This window comes from Orycteropus afer, unplaced genomic scaffold, assembly GCF_000298275.1.
Source record: "Orycteropus afer afer isolate SDZICR_OR568_19922 unplaced genomic scaffold, OryAfe1.0 scaffold00048, whole genome shotgun sequence".
Taxonomy (NCBI): Eukaryota; Metazoa; Chordata; class Mammalia; order Tubulidentata; family Orycteropodidae; genus Orycteropus; species Orycteropus afer.
The window spans coordinates 699,807-719,180 of NW_006921635.1; the positions used below are offsets into that span (position 1 = coordinate 699,807).

Here is a 19,374-nt window from a genome sequence, read left to right on the forward strand (position 1 = left end):
CTCACACCACCCCCGCCCCCAGGGTGGGGCGTACCTGAGATGGAGCCAAGGAGCACACTGCTCTTGATGTTCCTGTAGACATACTCGTAGCTCTGGGCCTTCAGCGGGGAGCCCGTAGACAGAATCGTGTGAAGCGTCTGGAGACTGTGGGTTTCCCCTACAAGGCAGAATTGCCAACAGATTAAAACTAAATCCAGTGCCTGAAAACCCACCTGCACGCAGGAAGTGCATAATACAATGGTTTAATTCCCCAGACTGGCAGTTCAAGCAACAGCAGTTGAAGAGGCAGTTTACCTGGTTTCATGTTTCTCTCCTCCAGCACGGACAGCCACTTGGCACCAGTTCCGAGGACGGTGATGCTAAGGGCACAAAGGCACAGGCCGGGAGAGAAGCAGGGACTGCTCAGGCTCTTGCAGAGACACACACCAAGCTCTCTAAGTTAGTCACTTACCCCGCCAAGTCTACAGAAACCAAGCCGCCTCCCCTCCTGGGCAGTTCTACTACTCTGCCTCATACAGACTCACGGGCGAGTCACGGCCCCACGCTGACGCCGGGGACCGTGGTGGCAGGACTTCCTCCTATTCGTTCCCCCTGCCGAGGCTCTGCGTCTCCTGAACCTCTGGTCCTCCTCCACACAACCATGGACGTGCACGTGAGCCCTGGCCCGCCCACCCACCGAGTATTTTATCTTCAGGACCAAAGGACCCCTAAAGGACATTGTAGCCTCATCCGTCCACTTTACAAGGAAGTGGATTCTTCATTCACACAGGTGCTCACCAGCACCTTCTTGGCCCCTCTTGTGAAATAAACTGGTGCTTCAGTGGTTCTCTGCACACACGCAGGACTGAGAGTGCTCCGTCCCTGCGTCTGCACAGAGTGCCATGGTAAACACAAACCACTGTGTTTTTGAGGGAGCAATATTTAATGATGCCGTTTCCTTCCTTGTCTTTCCTTCAACCAGTTCTCTTTCTTGGAAAGCTGAGTCTGCTCAACCATCAGGAGCCTGCCACCCAGAACTGTCCGACTGCAACCACAGGATGGTTCAGATGACGTGGACACCTGCCTAGTTAAACGCTAAGCCCGGAGGGAAGACCCCGGAGTCCAGGCCCCACCCTGACCACCTGTCCTTCCCCGACCAGGCCCCGCAGCACAGGACCCAGCCCCAAGGGGGAAGGAGAGTCTCCTCAAAGAATAGTGTGTTCAGAGCCATGAGCTGATGTCGTGATCATCAATGAAGATCACCTTCCTGAACGTATCCTCCCAGCCCAGACCTCACTGCTGGCACCACAGACCATGTCCTTGTCAGCACCCTCTGGCAGAGAACAGCCCAGGGCCCAACGAAAAGCAGATGCTCATACATGCTTCTGACCCAGAACGTGACCAAAAAGCTGTGAACCTATGTGCACACCTAATGACAAATACTCGCACTCACAATCACATATACGCTCAGATGCCACCACACATACATACTCCCACACACAGCCACACATATATACATGTACACTCACCAATATACCCGAACATAGACACACACATACTCAGACACACAGTCACACTCACACGTATCTACACAGCCGAGGCTCCCTGGCCCTTCTTCCTCCAGCTTTATTACCACTAAGCCCTCGCGGTGCAGTTTCCTCTCCACCCCACTTCCTGCTCCCCACCTGGAGCCTTGCTCAGTGGGATTCAGGGTCAAGATCTTAAAGCCACTGCAGTTCCCAGGAATTTGATTAACCTTTCTCTGGAAATCATCTCATTAGGAAGTAACCTTCCCTTGAACATCAGGAGCCAAATGTTAGGATTTAAATATGACATGGGCTAGGTAAAGCGACATTTAAAATGTTAATGGCCACGGAGTAAAACACACTGCCGGCTCCTCAGGTTCCCACCCGGAGCAGGCTGAAGTGTGAAGTAATAAGGATGTTGCAGAGCCTGCTTGACTCCCAGGCTTCCGGAGCTCTGCTGGTGACTATGGTCATGTTCACGGAAGAAACTCAGGTGACCACAGTGGTCACCCCAAGCCCACAGGATGGTTCATCCACAAGGAAGCCCTAATGCAGATGGGTCTTCTCAACATAACTCCCAATGGGTGGGTGTGTAAGAGAGAGAAAGAAAGGCCACGTGATGCTCCCTGGCACCGGGGGAGGCACCTGCATCTCTGCTGACTTCCGCCTCTGCCCGCTGGGATCCCCGGCCATTCAGCTGAGGCAAGAAGGAGCAGCAGGTTGTAAGAAGCAGCCATCACTGTGGAAACCACAGGACATATTCCAAGAGTACATTCACGGTTAGTGTGAGCAAGATTCACCACCAGGGGCAGGGGGCAGGGGCTGGCTTAACCCTCAGTCTCCAGAGAAGGGCTGTGAAGTCCAAACCCTTCTAACCCCCACTAGGGGTGGACTCTGACCTCCCCTTTACGACTGATGCTCCCTGCTTCCCAAAGAGGCTTCTATGCTGAGCCTTTACCTCACTCACCCCATGTAACAGAACTTCGATGGCCCTCAATTTCTCTCCTTTTGGAAATGGAATGTATGGACAATTACCTCCATGAACAACTGTCTCCTTTGCCCTGAGACCAGAAGAACTGGATGGTGCCTGATTAGCATTACTTAGTATTTTGATTAAACATTCTATGGAAGAAGGCTGATCAAAAGGGAGGAAAATACAGAAAAGAAATTAAACTTTGGATGAAATCCAGACTTTCTGGAGCCACAGATACTGAATGAACTCCTAAAACTGCTGCCCCAAGATAATCTTCACACCTTAAACCAAAAATATCCCCTGAAGTCTCCTGTAAAGCAAGCACTAGTTCAGTTTAATGACTAAAGAATGCCCACTTTGAACACTGTGCTTTTCAAAGAATGATCTACATGGGATCAAACTTGACGACAGCAACGCAAAAGGTTATAGAAGAAATGCAGAGGAGAATGGGGTCACGCTGATGGGGAAGAACAATCTGGAAAAGGAGGAGGAGAATGGCTGCACATCTGAGAATGCAATTAGTGTCACTAAATCGTACATGTAGCAATCACTGAATTGGCATACATTTTGCTGTGTATATTTCTAACAACAAAAATAAATAAATGCTTTAAATAAAAAGAGATGATTTAAAAATTTTCCTCCTTTTGCACTTCTCTGGTGGTTCTTACATTCCAAAACTAGAGAGATGTCTCGTGCCCTCTCTGGTGCTCTGAATGGTCTCCAGTCACCCCGCCAGGCTGCCTTGCCACTCTATGTGGAAGGGTCCCATCTCAGTCAGCTTGTATCCATGCCCACCCCACCGCCACTCCATGACAATCTCAACACGTACCTGTGGCCCCTGCCACACTCCCCGAGACAGGATGGCCAGAACGGCAGTGTCTCTAAGACAGCACCACGGTCTGGCACAACGGCTGGACGCAGCTGTGGCTTTGGCTCTGCTGACGAGGACCTAGGAATGACACTGACCTGGTTCTGACTGTACCTACCCTATCCTGTCCACCAGGTCCCAGAGCACGTCGGGTGTCGGGACCAGCGGGGAGCCGTCATACAAGACCAAGGAGGCGCCTGTGGCGAGGGCGGACACCATCCAGTTCCACATCATCCAGCCGATCTGCAACGAGCAGCAGGGCCATGCCATAAACCGGGTGCCAGGCCACCCTCCTCCCATCGGCCACATGGCCTCCTGCTTCCCCAGAAAACTGCCTGAAACTGGCCCCAAGCCTGATAACAAGTGTCCACTTCAAATGTACAGGGCTTGGAAGGAGCAATGCCACAACTAGGAACTGATTCCCCAGATAAGCCTGCGTGTGTATGCAAAGACATGGCAGAGCTTCTATGGCGATGGCCAAAGACTGCAAACAATCTAGACACCATCAGCACAGGCAGGACGAGGTCAAATGGGGTGCACACGCACTGACCGCACTAACCCATCTGACACAGGAGCTGACACCTAGGGCACTTCAGAGTCGGCCACTGTGCAGGCATGGAACAGAACGGGTATGGGCCACCCAACAACTGCTAACACACCTGTAAGTGCAAAACCAGCACCGAGAACATGTGGTGCAACCCAATCGCAGAGAAACGATAGGTATGTGAAACCACACACACACACCCGTGCCCCACAAAGACTCGCAAAGGCACTGGTTTGTACTGTAGGACGTGTATGTATAACTGGACTCATGAGGCCACCTGTGGGCCCTGGACCCCAGCCTCTCACCCTACAGCCTAGTTGTGCTGCTTGATTTACCAAGGGCAAGTGGAGCTTTATTTTTCTTTTTTAAATCCAAAACAGTAGGCACCTACCCACCAAGAGGGACACTTCCCACCTCCACAGGGAGAACGTGTGGGTGGTTCCGGCACTAAACAAACACGAAGACTCGGGCACCAGAGCAACGTCCACAGCAGGCTGGCAGCCGGCCCGCACCCTTACCGTGGTGTAGTACAGGATGATGTCACCGCAGCCCATGTTGCCGTGCAGAATGTGCTCCTTCAGGTGCTGGATGAGGGTGCCCTGCGGGGGTGGGGACACGGTGTGAGACGGGGCGGCTGCTGTCTGAGCCTCCTTTGCACAAAAGCAGAAACACCGCTATCACTGTGCCCATCTGATGGGCCAGGCTGCCATCACTCTGCCACCCAACTCTAGAGAGACCCTGTGCCCTTCAAGCCTTCAGTGTCCAGGAGCGAAGGGCATCATGGAGAAGCCACCCACCTCAGGCAGATGAGAAATTACATTACTGAGGCCAAACCAGAGACGGCGAGAGAACCAGCTGGGAGCCACCACACTACCTGTAGAACAAGGGGTTGGACCTGCCTATGCTGGTGGCCCTCAGCCCAACGGAGAACGGGGGAGGGGGAGGGAGCAAGCCGGTCACTGAACACGCACAGTGCCACCCACAGCCCATCACTCCAGGTGGAATCCCAGCTCAGGGGCCCAGTCGTCGCGGGAAAGCACAGGCCATGCTTGCAGCTAAACCAATGTCCGACATACGGGGGCTTGCCTGCTGGGCTGTAGGCTGCCTTCCACCATTACAGCCGAGCCCCCGCACTTCAAGAACCCCTGCTGTGGAGCAAAGACGGCCCTCCTCACCCCAATCACAGCTTCCAAGTCCCAGGATACCTGGAGCTAGTGTGTGGTGACCTGGGCAAGAGAGACTTCACAGGACCTCTTTCAACCAATGCTAAACGCTTACAACATGATCCACGTAAACGGTACAGAGCTCTGGATGACACGCACCTGCAGTAAACACACCCTCCCATTTCCTTTCTCATTTAAAATCCACAATTTACTTCGATCTGTATGTTCACCCAGCAGGTCTGCTTCGAGCCAGGCCTGTCCACAGCCTGGCTTCACTCATTGGCTCAGCATTCACACCCTCCAAGGGCCTAACACAGGAGCCCACCCACCATTTGTGCAGAGGTCACGACTGTACCTGGGTGTGTGTGTCACAAACTACCTCTTACCAGTTTCAGATTCACAGATAAGCTAGGGCAGCAGGAGAGAGTCCCACGCACCTCATCTCAGACCCGTTATTTATGAACACCTGACATTAGGACAAGGAGCTCTGGTGACACAAGGATTAAAGTAGTCAGCTAATCGTAAGGCCAGCGGTTCGAACCCACCAGTTGTTCCACAGGATAAAGAGGCAGTCTGCTACCATCAAGATGTGATGCCTTAGAAATCCTACGGGGCTACAGGGTCACTATGAGCAGGAATCGACTCTATGGCAGTCGTTTTTTGACATTGATGTGGTGTGTTTGTTACAGTTACTGGACTGGCATTGATACAAGCAGCCCTCAGATATTGCAGGTTTCGCTCCAGACTGCCACAATAAAGTGACTACCTCAACACAGTGACTCATAAATTTTTTAGTTTCCCAATGTATATAAAACTTAAGTCCAAAATACTGTGTATATGAACTGCTGTATGGAAAATGAACTTGCTCTGTAAACTTTCACCTAAATCACAATAAAGTTTTTAAAAATAATAAAATTAAATTAAAAAAAGTAAAAGTTATGTCTACACTGTTGTTGTTGTTGTTATGTGCCGATTCATAGCAATCCCTCCTTGGGTTTCCAAGGCAGTATCACTACAGAAGTAGATTGCCCCATCTTCCTTCCGAGGAGTAGCTGGTGGGTCTGAACCGCCAGCCTTCTGGTTAGCAGTCAAGTGCCTTAGGCACTATGCTACCAGAGCTCCCTATGTCCACACTATACTATATTAAATGTGCATGAGCATTATGAAAAAGCTTGAAACACTGTGAGTATGACAAAAATGTGACAGATATGAAGTGAACACACGCCGTTAGAAAAATGGCACCAACAGACTTACTCAACCCAGGGTTGCCACAAACTTTCAATTTGTAGAAACTGCAGTACCACAAAGTGCAGTAAAGCAAGGTATGCTTTACCTCGGGTCCACGCTCGACTCACTGTTCCTTAGTTTTTGCCTAATCATCTTTTTTGGACCCAAGCCTCATCCAGGGGCCTATCCCATACTGCAAAAGCAGCTGCCATGTCTTCTCAGACTGTTCTTGATTTGGATGGCCTGGACAGCTGTGGACAGCACTGGGCAGGTTTTTCTAGGAAGGTCCTGATGTTGGGTGTTGTCTGATGTTTTTCTCATGATTGGGCTGGAGTCATGGGTTACTGAGAGGAAGACCACAGAGGTCAAGTGTCACCTCATTACACAGTATCAAGGGTGCATATGATGTCATGACCTTTCACTGGTGATGTTGCCCGAGACCACCTGGCTGAGCTATCCCTGTCAGGGTTCTCTACTGTACAGTAACTGCCTCCCCACTTTCCACACTGTGCTCTCTGGGAGGCAGTTACCACACGCAGCCCACAGATAAGGAGCAGGGAACGACTCCTTTGGGTGGAGTAGCTACCTAAGCTCTTCTCTGCACCCACACTGCTGGGTCTGAGCACATGTGCTACATGTGGCAGTGGTGTTTTATAGCCTGCGTCAACCCCCACTGATCCAAATCCAGGTAATAATGAAGCCATCCAGACACTTTGCCACGCTCTGATGGAATCACTGTAAGAGTATAAGGCTTCTGAATGATTCACATGTAAATTTCTTCTTTACAGAAGGATTCAAACTGCTTTTGCAGTGCCTGTAAAAGCCAAATGAGCTAGAGTAAGAGGCATTCTCTAGTCCGTTTTCAGTCCCACCATCTTGTCAAGCAATGTTGGAGAAGCTGATTGGGAACATGAGGTTTCTGCACTTGGACAATCCCCTTCTTCTGAGTAGCTGAGAACAGGAGATGGCAGGGACTACCAAGGCACTCTGGTTTTCTCCTTTCCATGGGAACTTCCTATCTCCTGGTAAGCCGACTGAGGGGAACCAGGAAATCAGACATGCAGAGACCTGGAAGGCCCACGAATCTGAGACCCACGTGCCCAGGTGTGAAACCCTGCGAGGACTGTGGCTCCTTGCCGACTGGAGAGGCCCAGTCCAGGAAGGACTGAAACTGGCCCAGAAAGAAGCTTCTCCCCAGTCCAAGGGCAGGGCCAGGCGAGTACGAGGAGACAGCAGGGCTCAGGAGAGTCAGATCCACCCAGGAACAGGAAGCGTGGCCTGTATGAGATGACCTGGCACTGTGTGCCACCTGGCAGGGCGCACACAGGTTTGGGTCTCTTTGAGAGGATGCATCACACAAATATATGAGCCCTTCTGCAAGGTGTCTGGCCTGGATACTTCAAGACTGTCACGAAAGACCATGAAACACTGAGGAGCCTTGCAGGTCACAGGACCCTAAAGATGTATGACAACTTAATGCAGAGCAACGTGAATGCCACAGAGGACATTATCAGGAAAACAGCCACATCCCAACACGGGGCACCCTTAGCGGGTGGCACTGTTCCTCCATTCACTTTCCTGAATTTGATGACCACACTGTGCTAAGGGGACGTGCTTGTTCTTCAGAGACACCTGCTGCAGCCTTGAGGTGAGAAGGCTCATGATGTCTGCAGCTCACCCTCAAATGGTCTGGCAAACAGAAAACCGTACCGACGTGTGTGTACAGACACAGGAAGGAAGAGAGAGCAAGTGCCAGAAGGCTGACAATGCCGCATCCATCCCGAGCATACGTGGCGGTGCCAGAGTACTCCTGCAATTGGTCTCTAAGTTTGAACTTTCTCCAAAATAAAAAGTTACAAGTCACTGACTGTGGTGGTTATGTTTGTGTGTCAGCTTGGCTGGGCCTGGTTGAGTGGCTGGGCAGCTGGATGCAGTATTCCCCATGATGGGATCTGCTGCGAGCAGCTGAGTAGTTGCCTTTCGGATGTGGTCTGTTTCCCATATAAAAGGAGAAGCCTTGAGAATGGTCTCTAGCTTATGGCACCTTGGACCCTGCATGTAGCCATGTCATTGTTCAGCAGCCTGCCATGCTCTGCCAACCTTGGGACTTAAAATAGACTTGAATTAATGGCCTGCCGTGTGGTTTGGTAACATCGGGACTGTGCCTTTTTACTTGTCAACCTCGGGGCTTCTCAGCCTCAGCAGCCAACAGCTGTCTGAGTGAAGAAAAGCCTCTAGCTCCAGTGGGCCAGAAGCAGGAGGCAGAGCTGGACCCCAAGGTTGAGGGGCTTTCACCCAGCCCCTAAAGCATGGCACTTTGAACTTGGACTTAAAGCCTCCAAATTGTTAAGAATAAACTCCTGTTTGTTTAAGCCATCCCATTTGTGGTATATTCCTGTCAGAGAGGCACCAGGTAACCAGAACACTGAGTGTGGTAGTTATTCCCCATGATGAGGCTGGCAGTCAACTCCATGGTGAGATCTACCACAAGCAGCTGAGTAGCTGCTTTAGGGATGTGGTCTGCTTCCTGTGTATAAGGAGAAGCCTTGGGGATAATCTCTAGCTCATGGCACGCTTGGACCCTGCATGTAGCCATGTTGTTGTTCAGCAGCCTGCCATGCTCCGCCGACCTTGGGACTTACAATGGACTTGACTTAAAGGCCTGCCATGTGGCTTGGTAACATCGGGACTGTGCCATTTTATTTGTTGACCTTGGGCTCCTCAGCCTCAGCAGCCAGTAGCTGTCTGAGTGAAGAGATGCCTCTAGCTTCAGTGGGCCAGCAGCAAGAGGCAGAGCTGAAGCCCAAGGTCAAGGGGCTTTCACACAGCCTGTAGAACCCAGCACTTTGAACTTGGACTTAAAGCCTCCAAATTGTAAGAATAAACTCCTGTTTGTTAAGGCCATCCCACTTGTGGTATATTCTTGTCAGAGCGGCACTAGGGAACCAGAACACTGACCTACCTGTATGAATATAAAGTTGAACATTAGTGAAATACTCTCAGGTGTCCTAATGCAGTTAGCCTGTGATGAGATCAGCAGGTGTGTAAATGCACCATAAGCCCTTGCTCGCTCACTCACTCCAACAGAACCCAGTGCTGGCACAGTGTCACCCTGCCCACAGTCAGGTGTGCTCCCACCATGCCCCCTGGTTCAGGCATGCACGCACACAGGTGCTGACATAACCACAGCTTCCTGAAACAGTACCACCCCCTGAAACCTGAAATGTGCTGATCCCGACCAGCCTTGCCTGTCTTACTCTGGTTGAGCCCCATGCATAGAGTCCACTGAGGTGTCCTGCCCACACTGTGGAAATCCCTGGCTTACCCAGGCATGCTGGGTGTGGGTTCTGGGCTCTGTGGAAATGGAGCCTCTAAACCCACATGAATGATAGCAGGCGCCACACAACCCACAGCACAGTGACTATGTGCCCCTAAGTTAGAGACCCCTGCTCTGGCTGGATGCTGGAATCCCCAAGGGGCAGGAGGTGGTGTGACGATGTGGACATCCATTGTCACCCACTGGGAACACCCGTCACAGAACACGAAGAGAGACAGACAGGCCAGCGTGCCCCAGCCCAGAGACCTACCCCAGCCGAGTGCACCACGCACTTGGGAGAGCCAGTGTGCCATGCACTTGGGAGAGCCAGTGTGCCCTGCCCGGGAGACCTACCCCAGCCGAGTGTACCATGCACTTGGGAGAGCCAGTGTGCCATGCACTTGGGAGAGCCAGTGTGCCCTGCCCGGGAGACCTACCCCAGCCGAGTGCACCATGCACTTGGGAGAGCCGGTTGTGCCCGATGAGAACATGATGAAGAGAGGGTGGCTGAAGGGCAGCTGCTCGAACTCCAGCTGTGGCGCCTGCTCTCCTTTCCCAACGGCAAGAAAGTCATCCAGGAAGACACTGTGGGCAGAAGCGCAGGGCAACGGACGTCAGTGCTCATCCCCAGCTTGCTGGAGCCCACCTGAGCAAGCTGTGGCTCAGGGGGTCAGTTCTCCCGTGCGCGAACCCACCTGAGGATGCCGCGGGCCCAGGGGGTCAGCTCCTCTGTGTGCAAATGGACCCGAGCTCACCGCGGGCCAAGGGATCAGGTTCTCCATGCACGAGCCCACCGTGGGCCCAGGGGGGTCAACTCCTCCATGCACAAGCCCACCCGAGCACACCACGGACCCAGGGATCAAGTCCTCTGTGCACAAGTCCACCTGCGTATGCCACAGGCCCAGGGCATCAGCTCCTCCACGTGTGAGACCACATGAGCAGGTCGTGGGCCCAGAGGGTCAGGTCCTCCATGTGTGAGCCCACCCAACCACGCCACGGACCTAGGGGGTCAGCTCCTCTGTGAGCCCACCCAAGCACACTGCGGGTCCAAGGATCTACCTGCTATGGATCGAATCATGTCCCCAAAAAAGCTGTGTCCTAGTCCTAACCCTGTACGTGTGACCGTGTCCGTGTGAGTGTCTATAAAAGAGGTCCCACTGGAGCGGTGTGTGAGACAAAGAGAGGAGCCCAGAGACACACAGGGGAAGACAGCCACCAGGAACCAAGAACTGCCAACAGCTCCTGGAAGCTGAGACAGACACGCCAGGACCCTCCCCAGAGCCCCCCCAGCCAGACTTCCAGCCTCTGAACCATGAGACAATGAAGGCCTGCTCTCTGCTGCAACACCTGTGCTGTTTCTCGCAGTAGCACCGGGACACTAAGACACCCTGTCCCAGACCTGGCCTGCTCGTCTCCCACAGAGCCTGGATGTGTGGGGAAAAGGCCTCCAAGTGGAAGCCCCACATTACGGAGGGGAGAGTCAGCTCGGGGATTCACTCACTGAGGAAACAAACTGGGTGAGGCAACTTTTCAGGGTGCTTGGTTAACACTGCCAACAGGGCCAAGGGCTGTCTCCTCTAGCAGCTTTTAAGCCCTTTAATCAATGCTGTGGTGCAGGATCACCCCCACCACCTGGAAGCAAATACCACCGAAGGTTTCCAAAACAGTGATGAGAACAGTGAGCCCAGCACACTTTTCCTCCACTTGCTGCTCATCACCTGAGTAGCTAACACCTTGCTTCCAACAGCTGCCAAAGGGAAGTACAGCCACGTGGGTCAGAAGTGTGCTTGCCCCACAGGGCAAAGAAAGGAGGGAGTGCCAGATTAACGGGCTCCCCCAGCTTCACAGGGCTCACGTTATAAAGGAGAGGCCAGAACCTGAGACCACATCTTCACAACAGAAAAACCGCCAGAATCCTATTGTCACTAACTTACAAACCTGGGGGTCTGTAACAGCAAGACAGCTATTTATCCAGGAACCGATAAACCCAATCCCAACCATTAACTCTAACGTAAGAAGCCTCCCCCAGTCTGGCCCCCAAGGCCAGCAGGAAGCCTCTATGTGCCCACACCACATGAGGGGACGGCAGGATTGGAAGACTTGTTTTCTAAGCTGCTGACAAGGCAGAAGACACCCACAGCCGTCCTGGGGGTGTTTTTCTATTTTAAGATCGGCAGAAACATCAATCCTGAAAGACTGGCCCTATTCTCAAACTGGGTAAAGGGAGGAAAAACGAAACAAACACGCACTGGTTTGGGGCAAATGAAAACACCTTTCTTTCTTGCTGGCTGCCATTGCATCAGCCTCCGAGCGAGGCAACTCCGCCACCACCTGAGTAAAGGCCACCTGGCTGGCTACAGAATGGGCCGCTGCGAGCGACAGGGTCCCACTGGCTGATTCCTGGCCATAGATGGCCAGGCCCTTCCTCCTCTCCCGTCTCAGTCTGGACGCCTGGCTAACCCTCTGCAGCATCCCAGCAACACGCAAGCCTCCGACGACAGACGGGTGGGGCCGGGCACGAGTGCACGGCCGAGGATCAAACCTGGGTCTCCCACTCGGAAGGTGAGCGTTCTACCACTGAACCACCACGGCCCCGTCTGCGAGTCTAACAAAATCTGCCATCAAGTCAATCCCGACTCATGGCGACTCCACGGATGAAGATCAGTTACACACAGCGTTTAGTGATCTGCCAAGGACAGTTACTGAGACAAAAACGCAGACGTCCTATAACAAAGCACCCGGCAGCACTGCACGGGGGACTCCCTCCAGGGTGACGACGTGTCCGGAGGAGCTCAGCAGTTTAGAAAAGGGACCCGAGACCATGCACACGGCCTTCCCCAAATCAGGACACAATGCTGCGGGATCTGGTGGAAAGCGCCCTCTACCCTCGAGCCCACCTCCTACACGAGCCCCCTCCAGGAAGCAGCTGGGCTATTCGGGTACTTTACACAGACAAAAACCTTTACTGTCATTGGCTCCGTAAGTCACAGTGAACAGTGATTCCTTTAGTGGCTCTCCTAGAAATGGAAAGCCCGGCCATAACGTAACACCTGAGGGAGTGAGTCATTGGGCCTGGGGGCACAGTGTTGGGGAACATCAAGGTCAACTGGCAGAACACAGTCCACAAAGAACATGTTCTACATTCCACTTTGCTGAGCAGCAACTAGGGTCTTCAAAGCTTGGGAGCGTCCATCTAAGGGGCATCTACTGGTCTCTCCACGTCCACAGCAAACAAGAGTGAAGAAAACCAAAGACACAGGAAACAATTAGTCCACAGCACCAATGGGCCACGTCAACCCCAGCCTCTACAACCCTGAGACCAAAAGCACTAGATGGTGTCCAGCTACCACTGCTGACCGCTCTGAAAGGGATCACAATAGAGGTCCTGGATCAAGTGGGAGTAAATGTGGAACAAAATTCAAAACCCAAAGACTAGGCTTACTGGTCTAATAGAGACTGTTGAAACCGCAAGACCACGGCCTTTAAACACCCTTCAAGCCTGAACTCACCCCCACAACTCAACTTCCAGCCAAGCAACAGACATGCCTATAAGGTGAACAGTAACACCAGGGAGGCATGCACTTCTCAGAACCACCAACCAGAAGAGAGAGCAAAAGGGCAGCATTTGCCCAGGGATAAAACTCAGCAGGCAGGTGGGGACAGGAAGGAAGGACGAAGGGAAGTGCTGGGCATGGGGAGGAAGTGGGAAGAATGCTGTTGCACTGTGGGGATTGCAATCAATGTCACAAAACAGAATGTGTATGAACTGTCGAAGGGAAAACTGATTTGCTCTGTAAACTTTCACTCAACTTACAATAAAAAGTTTAAAAAAAAACATCTTAGTGATGGTCAAGAATGTTTTAACATTTGATTAAGGGATGTCAGGAAAAATTATGTTTTAACATGTTGCTGTTTCCCATAATTATTATGCAAATAAATTTACTTATTACGGACACTGAAAAATAAAGTGGAAAGCCCAGAGGGCAGGTCACCCTGCAGGCCTGCACGTGGACCAGCTGTGCTTGTGGTTTACCTCTGGAACCCAGTGGTTAAGGAAGAATGAGTGATGGGGCCCGACTCCAAGACCTCGATGAGGGGAACTTTGGGCTCTGTGACAGACTAAGTGAAGTGGCTTAGTCTGATACCCACCCTTTGTATAAACACTGAAAAACTCATCCAAAAAAGCCAATGCCAGGATACTGGGGGCCAGCTGCCCCCATCTGGTTTTCCTCCTGCCTCTGTGTCACTGTCCCCATCAGAGAAAACAAGGGCACAGTCCTCGGTGGCATGAAAGGAATCAAGGGTTCCGTCACCCGCCTGTAATTCACCAAGCTCAGCAGAGTTCCCACAGGCCTCAGGAGCAGATCCAGGCTCCAGAGCCTACGTCGAAGGACTGCCATCCTGACCCCTGCTGCTCACCCAGTGGCTCCAGGGTACAGCACCCACCCACCTGCACCATCAGCCATTTGTAAAAGGCAGGACCTACTACGAGCTACACGCACACTTAGCTGAGCCCTAGCGTATTAATCCTCCCAGCCAGCCTGTGAGGAAGGAGTTCTGATTATCACATTGTAAAGATGGGGAAGTAAGACCTAACGGTCTAAGAGCCAGGGCGTGCACACGTGGCCACAGGGCTCCTCCACCACCAAGCTCAGGAAATACTGAAGGCAGAGAACACTGAGAACCTCGTCACTCACTAATTTGGACAAAACCATAATTCATTTCTTTAATTCCTACTCAAAATGAAGATGCCACAATCGTATTTGGTTCTTAAGACATGTACTTTATCAGAAATGTCAGAAAAACAAAGAAAGGTGTCATTAGTAATGGGGACAGAAAACAGGATCTAAAAAGGAAACACAGATACACATACACACACACATTAGCACACATATGTATGCACATACAAACATATACGTACACGTATGCACAGGCATATGTGCACACACACACATACACAAAGGAATACACACACACATACATACATCTACACATAAGCTCCAATGCAGAAGCCCCGTGGCCAATGCTAGGCGTTGGGTCTGGCCCCACCATGCCCAGTACTCAAAGAGACCTGTGACTAAGGAGTGAGAACTCCCGAGACCTGCCCTGTTCTGCCACTGACTTAGTCTGGGGCCTTAAGGAACAACTTGGGAACCTCAAGTAGCCCATCCACAAAATGATTGTAACTGAAGCTCCTCTACCACTAAAGTTCCAAGTGAAAGACTCATGTATGTCAATTTCCAGCAGGACCAGGGATTGCAGCAGGGCTGGCCTACCTATTTGGAATCTTTGAGATGTCTATCTTCTCTCTGGAGGTGACATAAGGTATCACCACCACTTTTTTCAAGTCTGGCAGTCCTAAACAGAAGGGAAAGAGATACAAGGTTAAGGACACCATACACTTGGTCACAGATTTCTTTATAGAACACAACTTAAACCAAAAAACCAGTCACCACTGAGTCAACTCCAACTTGTGGCAACCCCATGCATGTCAGGGCTGATCTTTCAGTAGATTACCAGGCCTTTCTTCTGAGAGCCTCGGGATGGACTCAAACCCCCAACCTTCGGGTAACAAGTGAACATGTTAACCACTCCCACCACCCAGGAGTCCAAGGGAACATCACTCAGGGTTTCTGTAGTGCTCGTGGCTACCAAGTGACCTCTCACGCCACCCAGGGAAGGCCTCTGATCTCTGTGCCCGTCCAGGTCCCCCGGTGCCGGCCCACAACAAGGGCGGGGTCCCGCACCTCTAACGACCTGTTGCAGCTTGTCCATGTGGTTGTGTTCTTTGCTGTTGTACACAACGGCCTCCACGGAGAAGATGAGCTTTGGCTGGATTTGAGAAAAACGGTCCAGAACGCCCTGGAAGCAGTAGGACAACAGCATCACTGGTCAGCAAAAGGCAAAGATCCCTCAGCCACCAACAGGACAGCTTCACGTCAACAGAGACAGAAACTCAGCTGCCAACACAACGGCTTCATGACAAGAGAAAGGAAACACGTATTATCGGCACTAGAGTCACACTCCCGTCCCTGCCTCCCACGGCCAACGGATGAAGCCCAGCAAAGCATGACTTGCATCTGAGGAACCAATGAAACCAAACACACTGCCACCAAGTTGATTCTGACTCACAGCCACCCTATAAGACAAAGGAGAACTGCCCCACAGGGTTCCAGGGCTACCGATCGTTATGAAGCAGACTGCCTCATCTTTCTCTGGCAGAGCAGCTGGTGGGTTCAAACTGCCAACTTTTTGGTTAGCACGCAAGTGCTTTAAGCACTGCACCACCAGAGCTCCTTTGCATCTGAGAAGTTACCACCATTTCAGGGAGAGCAGCAATAGAAAGCACAAGGACTTAGAACATCTCTGAAACAGCAAAGTCCAAGTTCAAGAAGCAGGTGAAGTACAGGGTGACTGCATCCCAAAGATTCCCCACTTTGCAGAAAGACTCACTGAGAGATCCCTTCTAACACAGGTCCTCTGGCGACTATGAACGCGGACCTTCCAGAAAGGTGGTTCCCACTCAGCAAAGCCGCTCCCCACTTCAGCTCTTTTAATCTTGAACTGAAGAGGAGCCTGCAGCCCCCAAACTTACGTTTTTGCCCACAAACGGCATCACCCTAAAACATACACCCTCGTAACCCAGCCCATCTTCAAGGCGGCCCCTGCATCCGTGGGGTGGTCTGTGCCACGGGCATGGCCCTGCCAGGCACACGCTTTTCATGAAAGAAGGAATAGCTCCCATAAAGAGAGTGCCTTGTTTCCAACACTTCTGTGAGTGGCCAAGTGCAGCCTCCTGAGGCACCCAGCATAGCCTGAGCAGTGTCCCCAGGGTAAGGCATCAAAGCCCTCTGAGCCTAGTCTCCTACTGCAGGTCCCCATCCAGCCATCCTCGAGTCCAGACCGTGTTAGAGCCATTCTTGCCCACAGGACTCAGCGGCTGGGGTCAGGGGTCCACTAACAGGCATCTCGACCTGTCAGACATGAGTTGGAGGTAAGCGTCTCATGACCAAGGCCGAGGCTGCTCCGTCACACGAAGGGCGTGGGCTGGGGGCCAGGACCACAGTGTAAGGACTGGGGAGGTATGTCTGCACCTGGCTGCAAGCTACCACCACCTGCAGTGGGGCGAGTCAGTTAACTAAGCAGTTAGAGAAAACAATGGGTTAGTGTGCAGTGGGCCGGGTGTTGAGGTTCTGGGGTGACTGACTGCGAGCAGGACTGAGCACAAGGAGCGCATCTCTCAGGCAACGACTCCATCACCAGGGGAGGAAGGGCCGCTCCGAGTGTGGTCTCCAGACCAGCAGTGCCAGCACCAACCGGACCCCAGGTCTGCTGACTCGGGCACTTAGCAGCGGGCCCTCGGGAACCATGGTGCACCTCAAGGTTGAGAATCTGGTGCTGAAAATTCAAGGTCTGAGATTCTAGTTTCAAAGTTGTCCAGTTTTCCAAATCAGAAACAGACTTAATAAGAAGAGACTGGTGGCGGGGGGCGGGGGGACTTGTTCATTCCATCTGCTGTGCTAAGCACCATGCCAGGGAACAAAACAGACTAGGTTCCTGCTCCTTGGAAGTTGTAAGCTAACAGGAAAAAAGAAAAAGATGTTTGTTTCTGTCTCGATTGACAATTGTTTTCAGTACACTACACTCACCATTCGGGAGCTCTGGTAGCATAGTGCCTAAGGTGCTTGACTGCTAACCAGGAGGCTGGCAGTTCAAACCCACCAGCCACTCCTCAGAAGGAAGGTTGGGCAATCTGCTTCTGTAGAGACACCGCCTCGGAAACCCAAGGAGGGGTCACCGTGAGTCGGGGCCGACTCCATGGCACACGACAACAGTACACTCACCATCAGGCAGACAGGGAAGGAAAAGGAGGAGGGAGGCATCAAGCCGTGCAACAGGTGCCCGTCAGGGCTGGCTGACCAGGGCCCCGTTCCTGCGCGCGCCCGCAGCTCCCACCTGTCCCAGCCCAGGAGAGGGCGCCAGAGCCCAAGACGCCTTTATGGAGAGCCTGCCATAGCCCATCTGACCCGAATGAGCCTACCACATCTGAGCCTACCACAGCCCATCAGCCCAGCGCTTAGCAACCAAGTGAGCGCTGAAACCAACAGAGCGAGCGCGCCGGCCTGTTCGTGCACACACGCACGTGCACACACACAAAGCCACCTGGAGGCACCTCCCAAGGACAGCAGCACAGGCAGTCGGTCTGCCCCTCAGGTGTGAGAGTAGACGTGGCCTCGTGACATCTTTCAAGACACCGGGAGCTCAGTGGTAAACAGCAGAAAACCAAAGGCATTCGCAAATGCCAGCCGGGGCAGCCCTGGGGAGGCCGGGGACCAGTGGGAGTCGAAGGCCGGAGCCAGAGGTCTCCCCCCAGCAGGTGATGCCTTGAGGAGCGCAGTGTTAGTGACTCCGGCTGAGAAGCTTGGGGGGCGGACCAAGAAAGCCAGAGCCCAATGGGAAAGGACGGAAGAGGAGAGGCAGGGCCAGGGCCACAGGACAGCAAAGGGATGAAGACGGCCTCCTCAGCAGAGGAAAGACCCACGTCCCACCAGCCTGGAACAGCCCACAGAGAGGGTCTCTTCACCCCACCAAGCAAGGCCAGGAGACGTCACGATATTCACGGCAGGTCAGTCCTCACGCGTGGAGACGCCTGGTACTTATAAAAGTGCCCCCCGAAGTAATTCCACACTCATGTGCCCAGGACACAGCACTGACTTCAGAGTCAATGACGGCCCAAGGTGCGGAAACAAGCAGTGAAGAGGGGTTTACAGGAGAGCAGCACCGTCCCCCTCCCCACGGGGACCACTGGTGTTCGCAGCGGAACAGGATTCCAAGCAGGGAGAGCGTCGCTGCTCCACCGTAGCCCTGACTGAAAATGGGGACCACCTGAGGTTTCATGTGGTGATGCTAGAAACTGAAAATGGGGCACTCTTTGCAGGGAGAGATTTGCAAATCCATGAAGGGAACAGAGCCCAGGTCCTCCCCACCACAGTGCAGGTCAAGCCCCACCTCATCACTGACCCCGTGACTCGCTCCCAGTTGGTTTTACCCCCGAATAAGAACTGTAAATAAAGGGTGACTGGCCTTTGATGGCGTACCCTGGGGCGTGGGTGTGACTTGTTTGTCCGGTTCTCCTCCCACCCAGGTGTGCGGCACTAACACAAGTGAGCATCATGCCACGTCACAGCCATGCAGGGTGTCATGGCCAGACGGCCTCGCCCATCCTCAGGTGCCTGGCAGGGCTGCTGAAGCCTCTATGGTCCACACAATGACAAGCTAGCTCACGTCAAACGTGACACCGCCAGCCACATGGCCAGCCTGAACCCGCAGGATGGCCAGGAGTCTCTGCACCATACCCTGACACAGCCAATGAGAAGCATTTCTGGGAAGGACAGGCAGAGAGAAGCATCTCGGTAGGAAGGCGTGCGGCCCTGTGCTTTTGGGTGGGCGAGTGGCCAGCTCCCCCGTGGGCACGGACACCTCATCCCCTGTGGACGTTCTCCCCCCAGAGCCATCAGCGCCATGGAGACTGGAGCCACACTGCCATCTAGTGAGCGCCTGGCCACAGCAACTCCCCTGCAGCTGCAGTTCCACAAAGGCCTGGGACACCCCAGAGCCAGGAACACCCCGGAGCCCTGCACTGGGGCCCTGGCACCCGAAACCTAGATGGACTCCAGCCCCCGGGGAGCGGCCTCTGCGGTGACGCTCTACACAGGACAGCGGTCGGGAGCACCCAGCCGCACCGCACAGAAGCAGCTGCGAGGCGCAGACTACGGGT

The 19,374-nt window shown here is 53.0% G+C and overlaps 1 protein-coding gene across 1 annotated transcript in view; it reads right to left on the reverse strand.

The window, feature by feature from the left end:
- AACS (acetoacetyl-CoA synthetase) overlaps window positions 1-19,374 on the reverse strand; it is an 87,670-nt gene that overhangs the window by 12,263 nt on the left and 56,033 nt on the right. The window contains exons 6-13 of the mRNA XM_007938235.1: window positions 17,441-17,552; window positions 15,344-15,458; window positions 14,873-14,954; window positions 10,034-10,181; window positions 4,409-4,489; window positions 3,465-3,589; window positions 295-359; window positions 35-157 (exon numbers count right to left, since the gene is read on the reverse strand). Of these exons, the coding sequence (XP_007936426.1) occupies window positions 35-157; window positions 295-359; window positions 3,465-3,589; window positions 4,409-4,489; window positions 10,034-10,181; window positions 14,873-14,954; window positions 15,344-15,458; window positions 17,441-17,552 (851 nt within the window). The remainder of the gene's footprint in view (window positions 1-34; window positions 158-294; window positions 360-3,464; window positions 3,590-4,408; window positions 4,490-10,033; window positions 10,182-14,872; window positions 14,955-15,343; window positions 15,459-17,440; window positions 17,553-19,374) is intronic.